This window comes from Triturus cristatus, chromosome 4_2 (assembly GCF_964204655.1).
Source record: "Triturus cristatus chromosome 4_2, aTriCri1.1, whole genome shotgun sequence".
In the NCBI taxonomy this organism is placed as follows: Eukaryota; Metazoa; Chordata; class Amphibia; order Caudata; family Salamandridae; genus Triturus; species Triturus cristatus.
The window spans coordinates 929,141,145-929,165,452 of NC_140586.1; the positions used below are offsets into that span (position 1 = coordinate 929,141,145).

Here is a 24,308-nt window from a genome sequence, read left to right on the forward strand (position 1 = left end):
TTACTATCCAACATCTTCCCTACTGTACGTAGACTGGAGTTGGAATAGTAATTTATACTACTCCTAAGTCCAGCGCCCTCCAACGCAAGTCGTTGTAACGACTTGCGTTGTCAAAACCGCGATGTAATGTACCGCGATGTAAATGTATGCGTTGCAACGTCATAGATCCATTTGGGATACCAAATAAACTGAGATAAATCCCTAATCTATGTGCTTGCCAGATCCGCTCCGACACTACCATCCAGTTCACGTGCACTACTGGTCAAAGATAAGTTCAAGTACCTAGGAATAATAATCTCTAGGACGGATACAGAATTCCTACTAGATAACTTTTTTTTATAATATCTTTATGATACAGCTTGTAGACAAGTGAGTGTACATCACCCCAGCATGGGGTCCCGTAGGCACATTTGCATCGGATATCAATACAAGCGGTGTTTTTTCACGTATAAGTGAAGAAAAACAAACCGCCCTGAACAAACCCTCCCCCCATTCCCCCTCTCCCCCCCATTCCCGGCACTGTGCTTAGCAATCTTTTATACCTGGGTAGTCCTTCAGAGTGTAATGCGTCAGTTCACAATATTCGTCCCAGGACTCCCCGCATGCATAATAGCATTGTATTACAGAAGATCATCTCTGGTCTGGTTTCCCAAGTAAGTACCCCGTGAGTGGAGCCCAAACATCTTTAGGGCGAGAGGCCTCCGGTATTTCCTCCACATAAACTTCCAATTGGTCCCTACAATAAAGTAAATCTCGTATTCATTTTGTCACCGTCGGGACAGTCCTGGCCCCCCAATTTTGCGCCACTGCCCGCTTAGCGAATAAGTAGAGATGGCCACCAGCGCCTATTGCATGGTTTGAGCTTTTTCACCCAGCCCGTTAGACAAATAGTAGGCAAACACTCCACTGGTTCCATCACAACAATATTCGTGAGCACTTGCGTAACGTTCATCCAAAAATTATATATACCAGCACACATCCATGCCAAGTGCATGAAATCAGCATCTGCCTGTTCACAACGCTCACAGCATGAACTTTCCCTGAGGCCGAATCGGTGCAGTTGCACCGGGGTGTAATAGAGTTGATGTAAGTATTTAAGTGAATGATGCAGAGATTGCACTTCGCCGTCAGCCGTCCCGTTAGCCCACAGCAGAAGTTCCAGTCATCCAGCATCAGTATGGTGCCTAGCACTGTCACCCACTTAGTATAGGAGGGGGATTCCTCGAGGTCATTCTCCCTGAGGGACACGTTATACCATTTGGTTATCAAGCCTCCATGCTCCGCCCCCACTAGCACCGACCGCAGTGCCCACAGGGCGCGCGCCTCGGCTGGATACCCAGGGTAGATAATTCGGATTGCTTGCCGCACCCGCACATAAGTGAAACCAAGCATCAGACCCGGCCCTGATTATAGAGATCCCAAAGGTGGGTAATCCCCACCTGCCTTCAAGGCAGAGGGGTCCAGCACAGCAGATATGTCAGGGTGCGCCGCAAGATGCAGCACAGGGGCATAGAGATAGTCCACCCCTAGTAGATAACTTAATGCCCCAACTAGATAGACTTTGAGGGGACATCACACACTGGAGACAACTCCTACCATCTTTGATACGACGGGCAACATTGTTCAAAATGATGGCACTGCCATGCTTTTTGTATGTCTTGCAAAATACGCCATGTAGGGTGCCACCAGAATTTTTCCGGAAATAAGATTGCTCTTATGGGAAGGGGGATGCATGAGAATAGCATTGCACAAACTCCAGAGGGGAGTGTTCGAGGGCGGTTTGGCAATCCCAGACATAAGAAAATATTACTGGGCATCACAGTTGGTTACAATCAATGAGTGGGTATTCATGGGGTGAGATTAACCCGCCTTTAGGGTGGATCATATATCAATGGGGAGGAGAGGATACCCAGCGGCTTTATACCACAAACGGGTAGGAACGCAATTGCCACCGCATACACAACAGGTAATTCGGATATGGAGGGAGGCAACGAAATTCTTGGGTTGGGAAGGAAAACTAACAGAGAAAATTCCACTATGGGATAGCGTCCGCCTAAGGGAGGTTGGAGGCTTGCAGGGGTTTTGAAAAAGGGGAATGTTGGAGATAGACAGTCTGGGGGACGTGTGGAGAGGGCAAAAGATGATCGGGTTTCACGACCTACAACAGGAATACGAAATGCCTGACTCCGAACGCTACAGATATATTCAATTAAAGCACGCACTGTGATGTCATGCAACAGAGGGTGAACACCTAGCAGAATACATACCCCTGGAGGACAGAATTGTATTAGATCCTATAACGTTCAAAGCAACCTCTCTGATGTATTAAAAAATAATAAATAACACCCCAGACCTGTTGGTGTCTCTTCGAGCAGCATGGGAGTCTGACCTAGGTGCAATAGAGGAAGACGAATGGGCTGAGGTGATACAAAGCCCTAAAGACGTGGCAATAAGGGCGAGATTCTGTCTCATACAACTACGCATATTACATAGATCGTGCACTTCTAGAGCACTCTTATACCTAATGAACCGTAGTGACACAGACATATGTACACGAGGTTGTGGGGCAAGGGGCACCTTTTACCACACACTTTGGGACTGCCCCTATATACAAATGTTCTGGAAAGAAACAATATGGTTGAAGTGGTGGGACAAGAAGTCCCTATGGATGCCAAATGGCATATACTATGTCTGACAGGGGAAGATAGATGGCAAAATATCTAATGTTTTGGTTTAAGACAGTAGACATAGTAGCCAAAAGGAGCATAGCAAGGGCATGGGGAAAGAACCAACCACCAACAGTGACTCAGTGGTGCGAAGACTTAGACTGGTGCTGTGTGGCAGAAAAAGTGGTGTTTCAAAGCAGAAGTTGCCCTAAGAAATGGGATCCAATTTAGGGTTATTGGACGAAATATTGAGGACGTTGAGGCCAGAATACTTGCATGAATCAGTATACATTCTTAATGCATGAAGTGTTCCATACTAAAGTTAAGAAAAGAAGGAGTGCTGTGGATGACATGAAACTCATTATTGCAAACCCGTAGCATAAATGTAAGAGAGTGAAGAATACCCATATATATATATATATATATATTTATTTATTTATTTATTTATTTATAGAGAGCTTATAGAGCGCTCAGTAACGCCATCTCGGCGTGTCCCCGCGCTAAAGCTACCAGCGATCACCATGAGAGCCTGTGACCTACACAGTGTATAGATGTGTTTTCAGCTTGGCCCTGAACAGCGCTTCACTGTTCTCCAGTCTCATAGCAGGAGGAAGTTTGTTCCATTGTTGAGCTGCTTGGAACGCAAAAGATCGTCCACCCATTCTAGCCTTCCTTATCCTGGGGACTGTCAGCAGCCCGGCACCCTCCGACCGGAGGGTCCTTGTTGGTTCGTAGCGGCTGACTAGATCCCTAAGGTAGGCGAGCGACCTGCCCCAGACAATTCGGTGACAGACGAGGAGGCACTTAAACAGCACACGTTTCTTCACAGGCAGCCAGTGAAGCGCATCCAGCGCCTTTTGAGAATTAGCCCTCCTAGGTCTTCTTAGCACCAATCTAGCGGCGGAATTCTGGATAACTTGCAGGTGGCCCTGGCAGCCCTCGGTGGCCCCTAGGAACAGGATGTTTCCATAGTCCATCCGAGAGGTCACCAGTGCCTGCGTCAGTGTCCGTCTGGCCGCTATGGGTAGGAGGTCTAAGGTTTTGTTTAGGGTCTTTAGTACTCCAAAACATTTGCCCACAAGACGCCTTATGTGGCCATCATAGGAGAGAGAGGAATTCATCCAGACTCCTAGATTCTTAGCCTCCTCACAAGGTAAGGGGGTAGGGCCAAGGCATGGAGGCCACCACTCGGCTGACCAGTTTTTGCTTTCCCCCCACCACCAACACCTCTGTCTTAGAGCCATTGAGTTTTAGGCAGTGGGAGTCCATCCACTCAGCTAGTGCCTGCATACAGGACTTAAAGTTGGTGGGGGTGTTGGCGGTGTTCTGCGATAGGGAAATCAGCAGCTGGGTGTCGTCGGCGTAAGACACCAATTCCACCCCAAATGATTGTACAACCTTCGCCAGGGAGGCCATGTAGAGATTAAAAAGAGTGGGGCTCAATACTGAGCCCTGAGGCACTCCCTGATCTAGTGGCATCTCGACCGAACGACATGTTCCTTGCTGTACCTGGAAACATCTTTCAGTAAGAAACGACTGTAACCAGTACAGCGCAGGACCCACGACCCCAGCTTCGCTCAGACACCGTAGCAGGATGGAATGCGCTACGGTGTCAAAAGCCGCGCTGAGGTCGAGCATGATCAGGGCCATTGTATGTCCTGCATCCGCCCCTGCTCTTAAAGTCTCAGTGGCCCGTAGGAGAGCTGTCTCCGTAGAGTAGCCCGCCCTAAATCCTGATTGTGAGGGATGTAGTAAGTTCCCTCTCTCCAGGTGCTCAGTAAGCTGAGCATTGACCACCTTCTCGGCCACTTTCGCCACATACGGCAATAAGGAGATAGGTCTGAGGTTTTCCAGCACTTCCATGCTTACATTCGGTTTTTTCCTTATTGGCAGTACTATGGCCTTCTTCCACTCCTCAGGGACTCGTTGCGTGGAAAAGGAGGTCTGTAAGACGTGTCTGATGTATGGTTCCAGGGCTACCAGGCCCTCTGAGATGACCCAGGCCGGTGCCGGGTCGTTAGGGGAACCGGACTTCACATTACGACAGATCTTTATTAGCCTGTCAGCGGCGGGTACCTCGAAAGTTTGCAATGAGGAGTCAGGGACCACAGGCGAGCTGCCTGCTATAAAATCTATGCCCTTATCTGGTTGTTGGGTGAAGGAGGCATAAATAGCTTTAACTTTGTTGGAAAAAAAGTTAGCGACTCTATTGCATCCCTCCACGGTGGCCCTTAGGGGGGTGTTAGAGCTGGAGACTAAAGATATTTCTTTGTATATTTTAAACAGTTCGCGTGAGGAGCTCTCGGCCGCCTCAATGCGTGTCTGGAAATATTTAGCTTTAGCTCTACGCACCGCATACTGGTAGCTTTTGTGTGCTAAGCTATAACTGTTTTTACCTTGTTCGCTCGGGTTCCTTCTCCAGCTCCTTTCAAGTTTTTTACAATTAGACTTGATTTGCTGGAGTTCTGGAGTGAACCATGGGGCAGTACGTTGTCTGCCTTCTCTTGCTTTACCCTTACTCATGGGGGCTAGCTCATCCAGGGTGGCAGTCACAAGCTGATTAAATTCATTATTCGCCTGATCACTGTCCATAGCAAGCGGTAGTTGCGCTTTCTGGATGGCGCATATGAAGTTTTCTTGAGAATATTGTCTCCATTTACGTCTCATAATATTTCCCATCCCATTCTCAATGGCCCTAACTGGCTGGTAAAAACATTGGAAAGGGACCAAGAAGTGGTCTGTCCAAGGGAGCTGACAGGGTGTAAGTGCCTTTATCAAGTCCCAACTAGCGAAGATAGGGTCCAAACAGTGACCCCTCTGATGTGTAGCTGCAACACTTAGCAAGTCCAGTTGTAGTTCTTGTAGGACTAGACGAACGTCCTCTGCCTCCTTTTGTAGGGGATCCTCTAGATGTAAGTTCAGATCACCCAACACCAACACTTTATTGTGTTTGATCGCAATCTGAGTAACCCCTTCCAGTAAACTACTTCGGAAGTTGCCCAGAGAGCCAGGAGGTCTGTAAATTAGGATGCCCGATATTGCCTCGTGTTGGGTCAGTTTGATGTTAACTTCACCAGCTTCGCAGTTATCAATTTTTACTGGTTTTAGAACACACTCAAGAGGGTGTTTGACAATGATGGCAATGCCACCTCCCCTTCCCTTTTCTCTATCAAGTCTATGGAGGGTATAACCTGGGGGAATGGTATCCACTATATCTGGATCAGAATGTTCTCCTAACCAGGTTTCAGTTAAAAATAAAATATGCAGGTCCTCATCTAGTAAGAGATCCCATAGCTGAAGGGAATGTTTGCTGAAGGATCTACAATTTAAAAGCCCCCCTTTAGCAATAATCGCTTCAGGGTCAGGGACGGCAGGCGATAGACACCTCCCTCTGAATGTACAATGAGGACATGGACCCAGGTCAAGTGGCTCCATCAAGTGGCGACAGATCGTGAGTGAAGCGGGGCAAAGGTCTCGCAGCCTCTTACTTGTGTAGGACTGCCCGCGGCCCGCCCGAGATGTAGGGGTCTGGGCCCCTGGCCACGGTCGGCCGCGGACGGGCGCAGACGGGCTTGGCTTAGGCGCGGCTTCGGCGCGCGTCCGGCGCGCCCGCTGCGCCAGACCGCTGCGCCGTCTGAACCCTACACACATATTATAGGTGATGAGGAGGGTGGGAGGCCAGCGTGACTAGAGCGCAGCCCCTGCCCACACCCAAGATGGCGCCCGCCGCCGCCTCAACCGGGAGTTAAAAACGGCTGGGCGAGGCTGTCAGCGAAGAGAGTAGCGTGTGTAGGGGTGTCAGAGTACCTCAAAAACAATTCCCACTTAATTCTAGGAATAAAAGCCCCCCTCAGAATAAAATTGCATCAGTCACAAAACACGATCTAAAATCACAGTTAATAGCGCTGGTAAAGCAGAGACTCAATGCTGCTCGTGTGGTAGCTCGCAGCCCTAGTCCTCCCTCTAGGGAGAGCTCTAACAGGCAGCGAGCAGCTGAAGAAACCCTGCTAAAATAGTCTGGGAGGGCGGGAGGCCAGCGCGACTAGAGCGCAGCCCCTGCCCACACCCAAGATGGCGCCCGACGCCGCCTCAACCGGGAGTAAAAAACGGCTGGGCGAGGCTGTCAGCGAAGAGAGTAGCGTGTGTAGGGGTGTCAGAGTACCTCAAAAACAATTCCCACTTAATTCTAGGAATAAAAGCCCCCCTCAGAATAAAATTGCATCAGTCACAAAACACGATCTAAAATCACAGATAATAGCGCTGGTAAAGCAGAGACTCAATGCTGCTCGTGTGGTAGCTCGCAGCCCTAGTCCTCCCTCTAGGGAGAGCTCTAACATATGAAGACTGTAATCTGTCGTACGATATTCAAATGTATCGCCACGTTTCTTAATAAAAATAATTCCCAAAAGAAAGTGCAGTCAGCAGTCAAGTCCCATTCAACATGGCCGCCGGAACGCGCGTACACAGCCTCACATTATGACGGTCCTTTACAAACCTATGCATCCGGCATGGGGATCCTGGCTCGCGCAAAGGTATCATTATTCAAAACCGTGATTCTTTAGCAGAGCAGCACGCACAAAGCAAGAGTACACATAGACTTATCTGAGTGAGCAGCAGCAATAAAAGAAGGATGAGGACTGGTTGCGGAGGGGTTTTATTATGTTGGATTGTTCTAGGATTCTAAGTTCTGTTCGCTTTAAAGGTGCTGCTGAGTGGTGGCGATAAAGGGATTGACTGCATAATGTTGGCCTCCGGCTCTTGACGTAAATTCAAGCTTTGTTCCCCTCTATAGGCTGGAAATCAGGGATCTTGCAACCAGGGTTTTTCTTGCTTGAATTTAATAAATAAAGCGAGATAGACTGAATGAAGGCAATGGAATAAGAAGTACATGAGCTAGGCATAAATGCACAATCCAGAACCACCCCTAGGAGACTCCTACCATTGTAATAAGAAAGATAAAGCACTCTGGCATCTTGGTCTATACAGTAAACACCAAGGCAAGAAAGGACTTCTAAACTTTCTGCAGAAAAACATATCTCATATAACACTGTGCTAATTGCAAACTGAAATAAACCTCAAGGAAATAAGAGGCACAGAGAAGACAATGTCTGGCATAGCAGAAAATAACTGGATAATGAGCACGGAAAAAAGAAGATGAACACAACCAATGTTACACAGAAAGTAAACTGTTGACATGTCGAAAATGTCCATCAGAATGACAGTGTTGTTCAGTACCCTTTGGACTAGAGGCATAGTCCCTCTAGTAGGGCTTGGGAAGTTTCACCCCACAAGCACTAGTTCACCTTGTCTGTTTTGACATCAATTCTTTCTCAGTGGGATTGAAAATATGCGAGTGCGCCAGCAGTGTTCTGAGTTATTGCTGGGATGTGCCCAGAGGGTGTACTCAAACTGTGCCCTCACCCACCGTCAAGGATGGCCTCTGCCCCTCATATCACAGTACGGGGTGACCGAGAGTTGAGTGCTACAGGGCTCTTGACCTGTACTCTGGTGTTGATCGAACATAATGGCATCGCCCCTATAAAACCCATGTGTTCCCTCAGAATTGGGGCCATTACAGTTCCTGCATTGGGTTTTGTTGCATTACAGCAATAACCAAACAACCGCAACACATTAGCAATGAAAGAGTACCAAACTCTACCGAAAAGGTGTGCTATGAAAAAGGTATACTATAGAAACGCTGAGTGGATCTACAAGTATTTCATTTTGTGATCTTAAGGTTTAAACATAACCCCGGAGTGTATGCACAACTTTACTAGGCTGTCTTACCTGCTTGTGTTGGGTGGGGGTGGGGGGGGCTTGGCTTACATCAAACTACTCGAGTCAAACTGTCTGTTGGGCTGTCAGTTCTGAATGAAACTTTCAAATGAGACGTCTCTCTGAGCGAGCCACAAATGCTCCATGGAGTAGTCCATTTTATGTCAGTATTCAATGAACTTTTCCCCCTGTGACGTTGTGTTTTGGCTTTAACACAGTCAAGAAGTGTGATTATTGGATTAGTTGATGAATCAGTTACTGCAGTTCACTGTTGAGTCTGTTCTCCTGCCTGCATGTGTACACCTTATCCTCCCCAATCACTCCATATGTCTGATCAGAAGCATTCTGTTGAGTAAAACATTTCATAAACAGATGAAGATAAAAGGATGTTGCTTTAGGAAACTGTGCCCCACCGAGACTTTCCGGTGGTTCTTTTGCAGTCTTTCTCGGTTGCTGTTAATGGCAACACTTCTCTCTTCCAGCATCGAATATGATTTAAGGTAGCTTCGGAAACTGAAGATGAGTGCCCCAAAGAAGCCTGACGCCTGTCATCTGTCATCATTGTCAACATTTGCTGTGTTTCAGCTACTTCACTACTACATCAAGACACCTGCTTTAAGAGGTTTCTGTATGTTTGCATTTAACCGTAAATAACATGCATAAATAAAGGTTCTCAAGACAAAATTATTTTTTCAAGATTAAAGATCTTCAAGGTGTTTTCAAGGTTCAAGATCATGATTTTAATATTATAACAGGAGTGGGTTGTTCTTTCATATTCAAATAATGAAAATGTAAGTAATAGAGATATTTTTCTTTAAATGGTACAAACACAGAATATCAAATACTTCCTTACCTGGATTGAGATTTCCAATGCAGGCTCAGTGGGAACAACTTTTTATTTTATCCTATTCAACTACTTGAGTAACAGTAATTTAAAAACTTTTTACCATCTGTATTACTATGAAAATACAATATATACAACTGCTAGAACCTATAGACATTCATGCATTTCTTCTATTTTTTGTAACATTTATTTATTGAGATTTCTTGGGGAGGGGACACAGATGCAGAAGTCGTAACAGGTACAGAGTATGAGTGATGTAACAGCAGGGGCTTGGCTATAATAGGGTACGCTTACTAAGAGTGCTCCACGACCACCACCCGATATTGCTTAATCTGGAAAAGATCGTCCCATGGCCTGACGCCATCGCCTGCTGGGGAGAGAGGAGACAGAGGAGCACCCAGCCGCGGTGTCTCCAGATGCGGGCTCTGGCGCCATTATCGAACACCTGTCCCGCGCACTCAGGCCCTGACTCACAAAGAGCGCTGCAGCTTTACTACGGGGGCTGCACTGAAACCCGCCCTGCTCAGAGAGGCGGCCCGTTCAAGGGCTCTGTCGTGCCTCGGGCCGTGGACAAGACCCCCGCCGCCTCGGAGTCCTGCCCCGGTGTTGGGGCATCAGATCACACGGCGCTCCATGACCCAGGCACAGGGCCTCACTAGAACCTGCCGCACCCAGATGGGCAGGCCGCGACTTGGGGTGCCGGTGGAGCCTGCCGGGCGCCACAGGGAACCTTGCTCTTCGATGCTGAAAGCCTGAAAGGAGAGGGGGCTGCCCTGCACCTCCAAACCTGTTGCTGGCGCCTGGGCTGCCCCCTCACTTTTTTGGGGGATGAGATGAGCCCAATGGAGGCTAGAAGTGGAACGCTGACCACATCCCCCCCAATGGCCAGAGGTAGGAGTGGCACGGCCAATCGCACTTAGGGGATCGCAGTGCCACCCCAGACATCACGGTGCCTAGTAGTGGCTAACAAACTTCATCCTGGCACACTCACGATAGCCGTGGGCCTGGGAGAGGAGAGGGCCACTGACACCTCATTGCTCCACCACTACTGAGACTGGAAAACGCGGGGGCACCACCTAAACAGCATGGACCCCAAGAGGAGTGAACCCGGACAACTCTATGTGCTGCCCTGGCATTACATTCTCACATTTTGCAGCAGGGAAATACCCGTTACTAGGCTACATCGTGACAACCCGCTACAATCATAAATTATACAATTCATACAGGTGTGGCGCCAGCGGTGTTTCGCAGTGTTTGTGATGGAGCAGGGTTTTTACTTTAAAACCGAATACCTGTTTCATTTTCGCATGTTATAACTAAAAGTACTACTGATTAATTATTAATTATTAAAAGTTTGTCAAATGATGTCTAATCAACCTTATTAACAAGAGAATTACACATGGGAAAGCTATTGCATGGCTACAATAATAAGTGAACTAAGCTGGTGAGCAAACTGACAGAAAACGATGTTGCTTATGTAATGTTATGGTGTTTTGCGCTTAAATTAATATGCAATAATGGCTTTTGATGTCGCAAATGGCTAGATAAATACACACACATAAGGGTATTAGCAGGGGAATAACACTGTTTAATCATTTCCGTGCAGTAATTCTGTTTTATGTTTATTTTTGCTTAAGTTATCCAATGTGGCCTTCCCGAAAATGTCTGCCATCTACAGCCTGCTCTCGAGTAGATGGAAAGTTTCGAAAAGGCTTCGTTCTGACTGTGACCTTGCACCTCTGATGAACTGAAAAGCCATAAGCATGATGACAAGTCCGGGACATCTGCCAAGAGCGCCTGAAAGACGGAAAAGCTGATATGAACTTATTATGAACTCACTATTGAAACAAATTCACCTAGTAGAGACATCCGTAAAAGTATCGAATTAGTCATGGACGTTCAATTCTGCTATTCATTATTTGGGACAATCTATGCGTGAGAAGATCTTGCATAATATCGAAAAAGTACCAAGATGACATTATTTCCGCCATTCATCCGTTCTGAATAAAGAAATGTAACTTTATAACATGTAAATTTTAGTATAAATAATAGTAGACTAAAGAGGTCTAGGGCCACTTCTTCCCGAGCTGATGATCCGAGGTCCCTATGCTGACGGAGAGGACGATGACTCTACATGACGACAGAAAACCTTAATTCTTCTACAGAGGACCGGTTCTGACTTAGGATCTGACATTTAGACAGAATAGGTAAATATGAGAGAAATGAAATTTGCATTTAATTGGCTTTTCTATAAATTTTAGATAAATGAACAATTTGTTTGAATTTCTGTCTCGGTGGTTATTTTTTGTCATGAATATTGAATTTATTTGCATATTGTGTGAAATGTTCTTGCTAGATCTATAGACAACTAAGCTGGTCGCATTGACCTCAAAGTACAGGCAGATTGGATACGAGTTCGTAAAAGGTGTTTTCTCCTTTACAGGGCACGAATAGAGTGATTTAGGATAAATGTTGGTGTAATGGGCCCCACCAGCGTGTGATGTGTGTATGCGTGTGTGACTGTGAAATCATTCCGTCCGTGGAAGTAGAGGAGATTTGGAAGCTCTGATCTGCACCAGTTTCTTGGTAGCAGAATGATGGTTAGCTATTGTCTTGATCTGGCGAAATTGCGTGTATATAGGCTTGTTGATTATTGATTGATATTTGTACTAACACTATATGTTGAAGTTGTGTTGAGTTCTATGTATTGTGAACGGCTTCTGGGACGTAGGGAGTCGGTGACAGTTCCGTAGTAGAGCAGAGGGAGTGTTGCTCTCGGAAAAAGGCGGGATTGTTGGCCCTGTATGCAGACAGGAAAACGTGTGACAATTGAAGTTGTGCGTCGCATTGTCTGGGTTCGATGAGGTAGCATCGCCGTGTGTTGCCATTAGAAACGTATTTCTGTGTGAGAGAAGTGTATATGATAGCGAAGGGTATCTGTGAAGTTCTGGTCTTAGGTCTCAGGGATCCATATGGCATTCCGTTATCACTTATCACTAGAAAGGTAATAGGTATTCTCTGAGCTTGTTAGAAGGACAGAGCAGAGGTAAGCGCTGCTTTGTTAACGAGTGATATAATTCTGTAGTAGGACAGATTGTTCGCTGTTCTGGGGAAAGACAGAATTCTGTATGGATGTACTACATTTTCTGGTGTGAAAGTGCGTGAATGAAGGCAGTCTGGATAATTGTGAAACTCTTAGGAGCATTCCGGAGAAAAACAGTTAATTGATGCTTGTAAGAAGGGTAAAGTAGAGGGATGTGCTACTTTATCAACGGAAGTAATGATTCTGTAGTAGGGCAGAGGTAAGCGCTGCTCTCGGGAAAGGCAGAATTCTCGTGGGAAAGGTCTTTTTTACTGTTCTGTGGCTAGCGAAGCAGACAATGGAGATGTTTGTACGTTGTAACTAAAAGACTCGTAGAAGTTGAAACAAAGTCTACCGAGTAGTCTTGTAAAGGAGGGGTAGACGAGATACAGGAGACAGGAGCAGAAGCGACTGCAGCGACCGCTGACGTCAGGAAGACCGCGCTGTGATTGGACAGTGGGTTAGAGCAGAGGAAGCACGGTGATTGGTGCGCTAGTGTACGCCGCGCTAGGATTGGAAGACATACAGGGTGACGTAGACGCTCCAGGATTGGTGCGTTAGTGTGAGTCGCGCTGCGATTGGACAAGAGATCGCACAGCTGTAGAAAGAGTAAACAGCTAGTGGAAAATAAGAAAGATGTATTACCACGCTGAGAAAAAGAAGAAAAAGTCCTTGCTTAGTAAAATGAAGAATTGGTTTGACAAGGATAAAGACATAGTGACAAGGGAAGGACAGTTATTGCCCCCGATAAGAACCCTGGCATCCTTCATGGTTGCAAAATATGGGTATCATACCTGTATTTGGTTAGATAACTGGGTGAAGTACACTAAAGATGACGGAGTATTAGCGTTCCCAGAACATGGTTCATTTAATCTGGCCATACTGAAGAACTTACGGGAGCAGATGATGAATCTAGAGCCCCGGTCTAGGCCGACACAATTTGAGGCATTGACCGAATGGGAAGATGAAATGAATGAACGAGAAAAGCAGAGGAGTGGGGGTAATTATAGGTACATGTTTCGGCGGAAATATGATCGCGAAACCCATCATGACCGAATGAGAAGGTGGCGTGATGCCAGTATGACCGAGGGATTATATCCTGTAAGAACGGCAGAGGAATCAGGAGGAAGAAAGTGTACAGAGAAAGAACGTAGAGACCAGGAGATATGGGGCAAATGAGTCTGATGATGATGTCCTTGAAGACATGCTCTACAAAAGACTACCCCCGTATAGACGAGAACCGGAGGTAGGAACAGCAGTTACCCCAATGAGAAACACCCTGCTGATTATAAAAACGGAGGCTACGGCCCCTGAGTTGAAAAGCAGTTGTTCTCTGGCGGAAAGAGAAAGAGAGAGAGATAGAGAGAGAGAGAAAGATAGAGAGAGAGAGAGAGAGAGAGAGAGAGAGAGAGAAAGAGAGAGAGAAAAAGAGAGAGAGAGAGAGAAACAGAGAGAGAAACAGAGATAGAAAGAGAGAGTGAACTTGAAGATGAAAAGACCAGAGAACTAGCAAGAACTACTTTTGAACTGACAGAGAAAATCAGAGAATTGACTAAGAATCTTGAGGCTGTTACAGCGCCTGTGACAATAGGCCCGGTTATGCCGATTTTTGACAAGCAGAGGACGGGCGGAAGTGGTTTGACAGTGCCATATGTGGGCAGTAGATTGATTGTTCCTCCAGAGCAGGCAGAGATGAGAGCGGGAGAAACACAGTGGAGAACGGGAGAGAATCAGTGGAGACATACCATATGTGGAGGAGAATTGAGTGTGCAGACTAACACAAGTTTGAATTCTGGATGTGTGGAAGGGAACAGAGGATCAATTTTAAAACCACAAAGGGTGACAGAACCAGGGGGTGCAGAAACATCTGTGATAACTGCTGAAGATTTGAATGACTGGCTGAAGACCTTGCAGAAGAAAGAAAGAGAATCACAGGGAATTGATGTAGCCAGGCTACGTATGGAAATGGAAGAGATGATTGTAGGTACACTCCCTACAGAAACGCTGAAGAATTATCAGGAAGTGGAGATACTCTTCCTTTGCAAGAGTGTCACATGGAGAGCAAAGAACATACATGACAGGTTGAAAGGAATAGCCAGTGAAATGGGAATTGACATGGATAAGGTAAAAGCTTTACAAAAGCCTTACCGAGTGGATTTTACAGATAAGGAAATGATTGCTTTACTGAAGAAATGGGGAGATGTAGAGAAATGGAAAGACAGATGGTACCGAAAGCGAGAGGATGGGACAGATAGAACTTACTCAGCATTCCCCCTTAAAGAAAAAGAGAAGGCAGTAGCAGCTTACCCTATGAGAGAGATTCCAGGAGGTGGGTACGTACATGTCCCATGGACCAGACAGGATATTTTATCATTTACGAATGATTTCCCTCGACTAAGGGAAAAGCCCGTCGAGTGGTACAGACAAGTTGACAGATTTGTAAAGCTGTCAAAAGTACTGTGGATTGACCTGAATAGTCTGTTCGATATAATTGTACCAGCAGACCTGTGGGCAGAATGTAAAATAGTCATAGACTGGCCCACTAAGGAATACCCGAGAGATTCAAAAACAGGAGCTCCAGACCCGGAGGTCATGAAAAAGTACGAGCAGGTTATGGCCTTTTTGAAAAATAAGGTACCCCCCAAGGAGACAGACTGGGTTAAAATAGATCGAACACACCAGGAATTGAAAGAATCAGTCCATGCTTACTATGAAAGACTGATACTAGCTTTTAAGCAGTTCAGTGGAGATGAACACCTGGGTGACAAAGATCTGAGTCACTTTGTGTATAGATTTGTATATGGTTTGCGACCAGAAATCAGTGAAATGATACGTCGGCACACCGTAGACTGGCAGAGTAAGAAAATTGATGAGATTCTGAGACATGCAAAATACTTCAGTGATGAGATTGAGGCAAAGCAGAGAAAACTAAAAGAAAAGGCAATGTGGTCTCAGGTGAAAGTTGCAGAAAGACAGGAAGCTCAGTTGGTTGAACAGGCAAATAACCCAGGAAATAAGCCCAGGTTTGGTCCAGGAAAAGGAAAGGGGAATATCGAGGAGGCCAAAAAGAAGTTCCCGTGTCACAACTGTGGAAAATTAGGGCACTGGAAATCCGAGTGTAAGAATCCACCGTCTACTAACGACGATAATTCATCATTGAATTCGCAGGTGCAGAGTGAGGGGTGTGGTCAGCATCGGCAACAGCAGAAAGCTGATAAGCAGCAGAATCAGGTGCCAAAACCACCCTTGCCACAGAGAAAAGGATCCCAGAAGTACAGCCAAGAATCGGGGTTCTACGATGAAGAGCAGGTAATCAAGCCAAAACGCGCAAGCGCTGTTTCACAGTACTGGCTGAAAAATGAGGGAAGTGACTCTGAGGGAGACTTCTGACGGTGCCGAAGAGAGGAGGAGGAGTGCGTGCTTGGCGCAACTCTAGAAATAGACCAGGCAGGGCCTTTTGTAGATGGGAAAATTAATGGTGAAAGTGTCACTTTTCTAGTTGACACAGGGGCCACGAGATCAACTGTCAGGTCAGTTGATATAAAGAATCTTCCTCTCTCGGACGAAGCAATCCAAGTAGTTGGTGTGTCCAACACACAGATTAAAACGCTTCTTACTGAACCAGTAAGAGTAAGAATAGGGACATTTTCAGACATGCACCGATTCGTGGTGTGTGACACCAGTCCTGTGAACTTGCTAGGCAGGGCTCTGCTGTGCAAGATGAATTGCACTATATTCTGTACTCCAGATGGAATAACCTTTGAGACACCTGATGAGGATGTTCTATACAGAATGACCATGGACAACAGAGAATGTGAGGCTTTGGGAACATATGCAATATTTAATCCAGATTCATTACCCCCAGAGCTGAAACAGACAGTGAAAGCAACAGTTTGGGATTTTACTGGAGAAGATGTGGGCCTGATGAGAAATGTAGATCCAGTAAAGATTACTGTAAAAGAGGGAGTGGTTTACCCAAACATACCGCAATACAGATTGACACCTGAGATAATTGAAGGAATAACACCCTTAATTGAAAAGATGATCCAGCAAGGGGTGTTGAGAGAAATATTGAGCAGCCCATGTAATTCACCGATAATGGGACTGAAGAAACCTAATGGAAAGTTCAGAATAGTACAGGATTTGAGAAAAATTAACAAGATTGTTGTGTCATGTTGTCCCATTGTGCCAAATCCATCAGTGATTTTGTATCAGATTCCCCATGATGCAGAATGGTATACGGTAATTGATTTGTGTCATGCTTTCTTTTCAATTCCATTGCATCATGACAGCCAGCCAATATTTTCTTTTAGATTTGGAGAACGGATTTTGGCATGGTGCCGAATTCCACAGGGGTATACAGAGAGCCCTTCAATATTTAATCAATTGCTAAAGAAATCTCTGGAAAGTCTGACAATGCCTGAGAATTCAGTCTTGGTCCAGTATATTGATGACCTACTTGTGGCATCAAAAACACGTGAAGCCTGTGAAGTAGACACTATTGCATTACTGAATCACTTGGCAGATGGAGGATTAAAGGTATCTCCAGCCAAATTGCAGTTCTGTAAGAAAGAAGTCCAGTATCTGGGACACAATATTGAGAAAGGCCTGAGAAAAGTGACTATTGATAGAATCAAAATCATTAGAGGAATGAGAGCCCCAATGACACAAAGAGAGGTGAGAATGTTCCTGGGAATGGTGGGTTACTGTCGTCAGTGGATAAGTAACTTTTCCCTGATTGCCAAACCATTGATTAAATTAACCAAAAGTGAGGTAAAAGACCCAATAGAACTAAACCCAGAAGAAATGGCTGCATTCAGAGAGCTGAAAGACAGACTTTGTGAAGCTCCTGCCCTAGGAATGCCTGATTATGAAAAGGAATTTGAGCTATACTGCAGTGAGAGAAATGGATGTGCACTTTCAGTGTTAATCCAGAAACATGGACGTCTGAGGAGGCCAATTGCCTACTTCTCAGCAACTCTTGACCCAGTAGCTGTGGGTTTGCCAGGTTGCCTAAAAGCAGTAGCTGCTACCTGCAAAAGTCTGGAACAAAGTGAGGGAATCATAATGGGATACCCTGTACGGGTATTCGTACCTCATGATGTGGCAATCCTTTTAATAAGGAGCCGAACACAGTTCATGTCTCATAGTCGGCTGACTAAATATGAGAAAGTCATTCTTGGTGCAACTAATGTAAGCCTGGAGAGATGTGTGAATGTGAATCCAGCGACATTATTGCCTGATGCTGAATGTGTGGGAGTGAGAAATGATGTTGATCATGATTGCCTGGATGTACTTGATTACTGCACAAAGCTAAGGCCAGACATAAGAGATCTGCCACTGCCTGAAAGTGATCATGTGTTGTTTGTGGATGGATCATGTCTGAGAACAGAAGAAGGAGTGTTGAGTGCTGCATATGTTGTGTGTAAAGTCTCGGAAGTTGTGGAAGCATCACCCTTGAATGGAGTTAAATCCGCTCAGGTGGCCGAATTGGTGGCACTGACAAAAGCATGCAAGATTGGGAGAAGTGTGAGAGTGACTGTGATGACTGACAGCCAGTATGGCTTCGGAGTTGTCCATGATTTTGGCCAGCTATGGCTACAAAGAGGTTTCCTGACCTCAAGTGGAACTCCCATAAAGAATGCTGAAGTGGTTGGAAAACTGCTAGAGGCGATACAGCTGCCTAAAGAACTACCAGATTTAAAAATGTGCTGCTCACGGTCATGGTGAGGATTTTGTAACAGTGGGTAACAAGTTTGCCAATGACATTGCACAATATTGTGCAAGAAACAATCACTCAATTAACAGGAGTAAAGAACGGGAAATGTCTTCTTGTTCATTGATGTTTACTAATGAAGTAGGAACATGGGAGGAAGTAAAACAGCTGCAGGATGAGGCAGAAGATGACGAAATGAGAGATTGGGTGAAAGCAGGTTGTGCACCTAGAGAAAAAGATCATGTGTGGGTCTATAGGGATGGAAGACCAGTCATGCCAAACAGCATGCTATCAACAATGGCAAGGATGTATCATGGCCAGGGACACCTGGGGAGGGATGCTATGATAAGAGCCTTTAAGCAAACCTGGTACAGTCCAAAGTTCAGACTGATAGCAGAAAGTCTCTGCCAGAGATGTCTGATATGTCAGCAATTCAATCCTGGAAAGAAAACAGTGGTGAGCCTAGGAACAATAGGCAGGGAGGGAGGACCCTTCACAAGAATGCAGATAGACTTCATTGAAATGCCCCCAGTCAACAGATTAAGGTACGTCCTGGTGGTGGTCTGTTTGTTCTCAAGGTGGGTGAAGGCGTACCCAACAGGAAGGAACGATGGGATAACAGTGGCCAAATAACTGTTAAGAGAGTTCATCCCAAGGTACGGGTTCCCAGTAACCTTTGAATCAGACAGAGGAGGACATTTTTATAATGAAATCATGGGTCTAATTTGTGAAGCATTGAGCGTACAGCAGAAGTTACATTGTGCTTACCGACCAGAGGCTTCTGGTGTAGTTGAGCAGATGAACGGTACTATCAAAAACAGAATTGGCAAAATGTGCTTAGCCACAGGAATGAAATGGCCAGATGTCTTGCCTCTAGTCCTAATGACCATTAGGTCTACTCCAGACAGAACAGGTTTGAGTCCACATGAAATTATCATGGGACGTGCTATGAGGCATGCATATGTACCAGTGAACAAACTGATGACTATAACTGATGACATGATTTTGGATTACTGCAAAGGCCTGGCTGACGCAGTTCATTCTGTGTTTCACCAGGTTGGAGAAGACGCCACCACACTTGAAAAGAAACCAGCCCATGATCTGAGCCCAGGGGACTGGGTAAGGATAAAAGTCCACAGAAGAAGGAATTGCCTGGTTCCAAGGTGGGGAAGGCCAAAACAAGTCATCTTGACCACAACAACTGCTGTGAAGTGCGCTGGTGTGAAAAATTGGATACATGCAAGCCACACACTGAGAGTTCCAAATCCAAGAGATGCTACTGGAAAAGAATACTTTGAAGAATCAGATTCCAGTGATGATGCAGACAGTGAGGCAGTAAGAGGAAAAAAGAATCCTGAAAGTGGGGAAAGTGAACCAAGAGAAATTTTCATCCCACCAGAAGAGGTTCTGAAAAGAACAGTGCAAACTGCAGAAGCAAGTTCAGACTCAGAAGAATTGCCTGAGGTTTCAATTGACAGTGACCAACACAAAAAGAAAGAAAGGAAAGAAAAGAACATTCCAACAGAAGAGACAACTGAATCACATGAGGAAGTTGGACAAGTTCCACCTGAGATAAATATTGAAGAAAAAGGGACAGACAAAGACAGAGAGGAACAGATTGCGGAAAAACCCCGAGGAGGTGTAGGGAACATCAACAACCAGCTAGGTGAAGGGACAAGTAAACAGCAAGAAGATTGCGTGTCGGAGAACCGAGGAGGGACAGAAGTAGGGAAATCTCAAGTGGTGGAAAAAGAGACTGTTGGAGAAAAGAAAGCTGTTAAAGAACCAGAAGCAACTGAAACAGAGTCTGATGAAAGTGACAATGAGATACATGGAGGACGAGTTCTGAGAAAGAGAACTTGGCTTGGAGAAAGAAACAATAAAGAGGGAAAGCAAAAGAGAAATGCTAAAGGAGATCTTTGGCCAAATAAGATAAAGAGACTGAGATATAGACTGACACGAGTTAACTCTTCAAAAGCTGAACAAGTGAACGAAGTGTCGAGTCAAAATCCAACTAAGGAAGAAGAAACAAAGATACCTGAGAGTACTAAAAGAATAAGGAAACCAAAGCAGAGGTACAAGTCACCGGAATGGACGTATGTGGCACTGCCTGAAGAAGGAGAAGAGGCAGACCGCCAAAGAAGTCCAGAGGAGGCTTTACTGAAGGAGGTTGCTGAAGAAGAAGCTGTGGGAATCCTGAGAGTTATCTTGTGCGATATTGGAGAAGAGACGGATGTTCAGGACTTGATACAGTTTGATGATGATGAAGAAACAGTGAAAAGTGATGAAAATCCAAATTGAATAGATCCAAGAGAAGTCTGGAGAAGAAAGAAAAGTAGTACAATTAAAACTAGTAGATTGTAATAATCTGTTGGGTACTTGCTGCCCTAAAGTTCAGTAGTGGAGTAGAAGAGGTTAAGTCAAAAGACACGGTCAAATTTATAAAATGGCTAACACTGACAATAATCAAAGTAGATGTACCTTTCTGAAAAGATGGTGCAAGATGTGCTGTTGCTGTACAGGTTTATTAATGCTGCTTTGGAGCGTACTTGCTCTACTGATTTCATTTAGAGTCACTATAGACACTTTAGAAGGTCATACTGAGAACAAGACTAATATAGGGAAAAGTCCATTAAAGGTAGTTCCAACTAGAACTAGTAATGTACATATACATAAAGATAGGTCAATTAACGATTTTTCTAGCAATGTTTTTTCTAAATTGTTATATGAGTACGTAAAGACAATGGAAGTAAGGGATTGCTATGTCTGCATGCAATTACCTGCCTCTGTTTCGGAAGGAGTGACTTATCATCATCTTCCGGCTACGTATGGAACTTCTTGTAGTGTGTTAATTAGTATATTTTATCAGTTAGGGAGATTAGATTACAATATGTCTAATGTAGATAATATTCTTGGGCAGTTGCCTATGAATAAAGCTCTGAATCCTGCAAAGGATGCTAACACTTTAGGTGAGATTTTTTTTAGAAACCAAAGAATTAACCTTGGAATATGTTTTTAGAAACAATTTAACTTGCAGTTTGAAAGGAGAAGAGAAGAATTTTCTAGACATGGTTGAGAGAAGAAGATTGAACATGCACAAGAAAGCAGAAGGGCATAAAATGAGTGATACAATGTGGGATATTGAAAAGGAAAAGGAGTTGAAAGAGGGAGTCAGTCCAACTATGGCTGTAGATGCCCCCACAGAAAGGAAAATTGTGCATTACCAGGAAGAGATCCCAGTATGATTATTATTTCATAGGGACTAGTGAGTGCCATGATACATACTTTATTGCAACCGGGTGGGGATTTAGAGGAGGAGAAGATCCAGTTTTCCCGGGAGTGTATTATATTTGTGGGAACAAGGCTTATTACCGTTTGCCTGACCATTGGTTTGGTACATGTTATATTGGCCTGGTCTTTCCAAAGATTTTTCGTATGGATAGATAGATGATGCTGAACATACTAATCCGTTAACACGCAATAGAAGAGAAACATGGACAGAAATTGTAGGAGATATTTTTGGAGCTTTAATTCCAGCAGTGGGAATTTCTTTGAATGCATTTGGCATTCGGAAGCTGTCAACAGTGGTAGATCGCTTGTCAACAAGCACCGCTGGAGGCTTTCTTTTGGTTAATACAGACATGGTTGCTTTGCGTGCTATGGCAATGCAAAATCGACTTGCCCTTGATATTCTTTTGGCAAAAGAGGGTGGAGTCTGTGGAATGCTGAAAGTTCAACATTGTTGCACTTACATTCCTGACGAAAGTAAAGATCTAAAAGTTTATATCAAAAATATTACTGATTTGCATGAAGAATTAGTACCACTGGAAGCTGAAAGTATCTGGACTAAAATGGCTAACAAGATGATTGCTATTAAGAATGTTGTAGCTAAAATAGGTAGTACCATATTTGGTAAGATATTATTTCCATTAACATGTGTAATTGTTGCATTATTGATCCTTAGATTAGGATGTATGTGTTGTAGATATAGAAGAAATAAAAAGAAAATTACAAAAGAAAATGTTAAAAAGAGACAAAAGAAACCAGAAAGAGATCCACAAGAAATAGAATTAGAAGAGCTAAGAGGAAGCATATATATAGAAAGTAAAAAGGAAGATGAGATGGAAACTAGGGTTTAAAAACATGAATAAGAACAAGAAGATATTTCAAAATTCTTCCAAAAGGGGAAACCAAAATTGATTTTTGGGGTTTTTGATTTTGTGGTGATTATATATCACCAAAGGGGGGGATTGATGGAGCAGGGTTTTTACTTTAAAACCGAATACCTGTTTCATTTTCGCATGTTATAACTAAAAGTACTACTGATTAATTATTAATTATTAAAAGTTTGTCAAATGATGTCTAATCAACATTATTAACAAGAGAATTACACATGGGAAAGCTATTGCATGGCTACAATAATAAGAGAACTAAGCTAGTGAGCAAACTGACAGAAAACGATGTTGCTTATGTAATGTTATGGTGTTTTGCGCTTAAATTAATATGCAATAATGGCTTTTGATGTCACAAATGGCTAGATAAATACACACACATAAGGGTATTAGCAGGGGAATAACACTGTTTAATCATTTCCGTGCAGTAATTCTGTTTTATGTTTATTTTTGCTTAAGTTATCCAATGTGGCCTATCCGAAAATGGCTGCCATCTACAGCCTGCTCTCGAGTAGATGGAAAGTTTCGAAAAGGCTTCGTTCTGACTGTGACCTTGCACCTTTGATGAACTGAGAAGCCATAAGCATGATGACAAGTCCGGGACATCTGCCAAGAGCCCCTGAAAGACAGAAAAGCTGATATGAACTTATTATGAACTCACTATTGAAACAAATTCACCTAGTAGAGACATCCGTAAACGTATCGAATTAGTCATGGACGTTCAATTCTGCTATTCATTATTTGGGACAATCTATGCGTGAGAAGATCTCGCATAATATCGAAAAAGTACCAAGATGACATTATTTCCGCCATTCATCCGTTCAGAATAAAGAAATTTAACTTTATAACATGTAAATTTTAGTATAAATAATAGTAGACTAGAGAGGTCTAGCGCCACTTCTTCCCGAGCTGATGATCCGAGGTCCCTATGCTGACGGAGAGGACGATGACTCTACATGACGACAGAAAACCTTAATTCTTCTACAGAGGACCGGTTCTGACTTAGGATCTGACATTTAGACAGAATAGGTAAATATGAGAGAAATGAAATTTGCATTTAATTAGCTTTTCTATAAATTTTAGATAAATGAACAATTTGTTTGAATTTCTGTCTCGGGTGGTTATTTTTTGTCATGATTATTGAATTTATTTGCATATTGTGTGAAATGTTCTCGCTAGATCTATAGACAACTAAGCTGGTCGCATTGACCTCAAAGTACAGGCAGATTGGATACGAGTTCGTAAAAGGTGTTTTCTCCTTTACAGGGCACAAATAGAGTGATTTAGGATAAATGTTGGTGTAATGGGCCCCACCAGCGTGTGATGTGTGTATGCGTGTGTGACTGTGAAATCATTCCGTCCGTGGAAGTAGAGGAGATTTGGAAGCTCTGATCTGCACCATTTGTCCCCCACCTCCATCTCCTGGCATCTAAACCCTCTCTCCCCCATATAAAATTTGAATCTACCAACACCAATGCCAACTGAAATCATAGCATTTAACAACATTGGCCTAAAAGAAGTCACCACACTAAAGAAATACATTATATGTTCTACATCATAACAGTGGGAGAAAGGCAGGTCCTGGAGACCTTAAAAAGGATTGGAAAGCAAAGTCAAGCCCTCTGATTAATTAGTAATTCTAAATGCTGAAAAATATAAACAGGAGATGGCTTAACGCTAGAACAGAGCCTGCTGAGGTACCTACTAACTTTCTAATCTCACAGTTACGGGTAGCCCTGACATCTAATTTGAAGTCATTCTTACTTATAAACCAAATGGGGGCAATATTTGCATTAATCTTGCAATCCTTTAGATAGACAATTTGAAAACACAAGTTGGGTCTCTCTGCCAAGATGCCAGCCAAAGTGTCCTCCGCCTGCCAACCTGAGCATCTTTCAGCGGATTTGGAGACAGCAGTGTGAGGAAGAGATGCCTTGGCGAGTGAGGAGTAATTTGAAGGAGTAACATACAACTGGACATTCACACCTCTGCTGGTGTGTTTTCCTATATCCAGCATCACTTTTACTCCGATGATGAGTTTCTTTTGAACACC

At 44.2% G+C, this 24,308-nt stretch overlaps 2 protein-coding genes across 3 annotated transcripts in view; both read left to right on the plus strand.

Moving 5' to 3' along the window:
• LOC146835436 (NACHT, LRR and PYD domains-containing protein 3-like) overlaps positions 1-11,568 on the plus strand; it is a 368,932-nt gene extending 357,364 nt beyond the window's left edge. Inside the window, exons 12-13 of one of the 2 annotated variants that reach the window (XR_014960731.1) lie at positions 8,924-9,063; positions 10,923-11,568. Coding sequence is in view for 1 of the 2 variants with exons in the window: in XM_085602993.1 (XP_085459119.1) it covers positions 8,924-8,945 (22 nt within the window). In the remaining variant the exon portion in view is untranslated. Of the gene's footprint in view, positions 1-8,923; positions 9,126-10,922 lie in introns of those variants that run through there. The other variant, XM_085602993.1, reaches the window with a different exon arrangement.
• Positions 11,569-13,838: 2,270 nt separating this feature from the next.
• Positions 13,839-23,289, plus strand: LOC146835438 (uncharacterized). The gene is made up of 2 exons (XM_085602994.1): positions 13,839-15,676; positions 22,715-23,289. Exons 1-2 carry the CDS (start codon positions 13,967-13,969, stop codon positions 22,826-22,828), a joined length of 1,824 nt encoding a protein of 607 aa, XP_085459120.1. The 5' UTR covers positions 13,839-13,966; the 3' UTR covers positions 22,829-23,289.
• The last annotated feature ends 1,019 nt before the right edge of the window (positions 23,290-24,308 follow it).

Bases quoted from the DNA above. Each gene is read 5' to 3' on its own strand.
- LOC146835438 (XM_085602994.1), top strand. From the start codon at position 13,967: ATGCCGATTTTTGACAAGCAGAGGACGGGCGGAAGTGGTTTGACAGTG. The intron at 15,677-22,714 runs GTAATCAAGCCA...TTTTTGCTTAAG, and splicing joins GGTTCTACGATGAAGAGCAG to TTATCCAATGTGGCCTATCC.